Source organism: Benincasa hispida, chromosome 2 (assembly GCF_009727055.1).
Source record: "Benincasa hispida cultivar B227 chromosome 2, ASM972705v1, whole genome shotgun sequence".
NCBI lineage: Eukaryota > Viridiplantae > Streptophyta > Magnoliopsida > Cucurbitales > Cucurbitaceae > Benincasa > Benincasa hispida.
Genome location: NC_052350.1, coordinates 55,370,655 through 55,373,042, shown reverse-complemented (window position 1 = coordinate 55,373,042; position 2,388 = coordinate 55,370,655). Strand labels below are relative to the sequence as shown.

Here is a 2,388-nt window from a genome sequence, read left to right as displayed (position 1 = left end):
GTATATTTGTAACTGCCACCATATTTTGGAAGTGGTTTGGTCGTTTTTCCATAGGGCACTCTTTTTAAAAGAGTGATCATTCCACCCCAAATGTGAATATTATTATTATTATTAGAGAAAATTGTAAAAACTATCTATGGAGTATGGTGTTAGTTGCCATTGCACCCTCAAACATTCAATTATAAAATTTGTGCTCTCTAACTTATATCATTGTGAAAATCAGACCATCAAATTCAAATTCATTATAGAAATTAATGAAATTAGGCCTCTGATAACAATTGAACCCTTATACTTATACAATTGTTACAATTTCAACAATCATGTATGTTTGAAGGTCTAATTTTAACGTCTGTATTAATTTATACTAAATTTTTACAATAGAAAGTTTAAGGGTATAATTACAACTATCACACGGGTGGTTTTTGCCGTTTGTCCAAATTATTATTGTTTTAGTGCAATATGTGAGCAAGGGTTTTGGGGGAGTAAGAAGAAGGGTAAAGAAGATGCAAGGTATCTAAAACCCAACTTCCATAGCAAGGCAAAACCCCATGAAAGGAAACAGAGAATTCAATATTTAAAAAGTGGATAATATAAATTATTATATAATATTCATTGGTAATGGAACTCTTTTTTAAAGTTTTATTTTGTTTTTTTGTTTTTAATTATTGCTTCTTCCCCTCTTTTTATTGCTTTGGCTTGGGAGATTAATTTACTTCATTGTTACCCACAAATTTGATGGCCTCTCTCTTTAGATTGTTCACTTTATTCTTCTTTGTTGTGATCTCCAACTTCCTCCTTCTGCCCAATGTTGTTCTTTGTGATGGTATTCTCTCTCTCTCTCTCTCTCTCATGAAAATTTCAAAGAAAATCTTAAAATTTTTATTCATTCTTCATCCAAATAATTTATGTTCTTTTATAATTTTCACAATTCTTTTTTTTAATTGTTCGTCGATACATCTCTTCTGTCAAAGATTTCATTTATTTAGTTTAAAAAATCGATTTCAAAGTGTATTTTAATACGATGGTATTAAATCACTTCACCAAACATAAAATTCATATTGTTTAATATTCCGATGGCGTCAGTTGCGAACTTAAAAATAGTATTAATATTATATGATTTGACTTCATTACGATACCCTTCATTACTTTTGTTCATAACATTGACATGGTATGTTATTAGTTAATAATTAAAGAGCACTTTTATTTTTAATTTTTGACTTGTTTTCCTAAACTAAAATCAAGAAATTTAAGATGATGTGAGTGTATATATGTTTTATGTTAAAAAATAATAAATAAATAAATAAAACGAAATGGATATAATTACCAAACGATGTCTAAATAATTTAGATTTCGTTCTTTTTTTTCTTTTATTTTTTATCTCTCAATATCGATATTTTATTTCGAGAACGTAAGCGATACCCTGACAATCCTACTTTTGTCGTTGTTCAGTGAAAGACGACAACATTCTAGAAGCCATCAACCAATACCGGCTATCAAAGAATCTATCAAGTCTTTCTTCTAACAGAAATGCAGCATGTTTGGCTAGTAGACTTGCTTATAAGCTAAGAGATGAGCCTTGTTCAAGTGCAGAAAATTTCAACAAGGAAATTAGCTCTGAAGCTAAGCTTGCAGATTTCCCTAAACTCTTGAAAAAATGTCACATAGCCTACAACTCCTCTGTTGATGGCATCATTCTCCCCGCTTGCGTCCCCAAGCTCGAACCTGCATTCGTCATTAGTAACTACAGCAATTCCCACGATGTCGAATACATCAACGACGGGAACTATACGGGTGCTGGGGTTGGGACGTTCGACAATAATTGGGTTGTCGTCGTTCTTAGCACCAATACGTCGACCGGGGACTATGCGAGTGGTGGTTCGACGTCTTTGGTTGTTGTTGGGGGTGGTCGCATCGGTGTGATGGTTGCATTGTTAGGGATGTTTGTTTCAGCTTTGTTATTTTGATACTCTTTTTTTTTTTCTTTATCTTGGTTGAGTTCTTGATCTCTTCCTTGGAAAAGGCCTTTTGTTTGGGTTTTATGCATTATACTTGTTTCTTGTTATGGGCATATGAATTGTTGATATATTTATTCTTTCTCACTAATGTGGGTTAACGATTATTGACTAAATATAATCAAAATTTCTTGAACTATAGTGATTAATGACCAGATATAAATAATTTTGGAATAAGCTAAATTATATAGCAAACTCTCATTTTATATGTTAGAGTCAAATAAACAATCGATCATAAAATAACAAATAAAAAAGAGAACACAATGATGTCTAGTTTTCTGCATTTGCATGTTCTACTATGATGGAGATTACAAAAGACCCTCAAGCTCGCGCACTATAAATCTCTTTTAAAATAGCCAAGTTCAATCTATTTGCT

The 2,388-nt window shown here is 31.7% G+C and overlaps 1 protein-coding gene across 1 annotated transcript; it reads left to right on the top strand.

Annotated features, from left to right (window-relative positions):
• Positions 1 to 620: 620 nt before the first annotated feature.
• On the top strand, positions 621 to 2,068 carry LOC120071649 (uncharacterized GPI-anchored protein At3g06035-like). The gene is made up of 2 exons (XM_039024018.1): positions 621 to 823; positions 1,450 to 2,068. The coding sequence occupies exons 1-2, from the start codon at positions 736 to 738 to the stop codon at positions 1,962 to 1,964; spliced, it is 603 nt and encodes a 200-aa protein (XP_038879946.1). The 5' UTR covers positions 621 to 735; the 3' UTR covers positions 1,965 to 2,068.
• Positions 2,069 to 2,388: the final 320 nt, after the last annotated feature.

Excerpts from the sequence above, each read along its gene's own strand:
- LOC120071649 (XM_039024018.1), top strand. The coding sequence starts at position 736 with ATGGCCTCTCTCTTTAGATTGTTCACTTTATTCTTCTTTGTTGTGATC. Across the intron at positions 824-1,449 it reads CAATGTTGTTCTTTGTGATG|TGAAAGACGACAACATTCTA; the intron begins GTATTCTCTCTC and ends GTCGTTGTTCAG.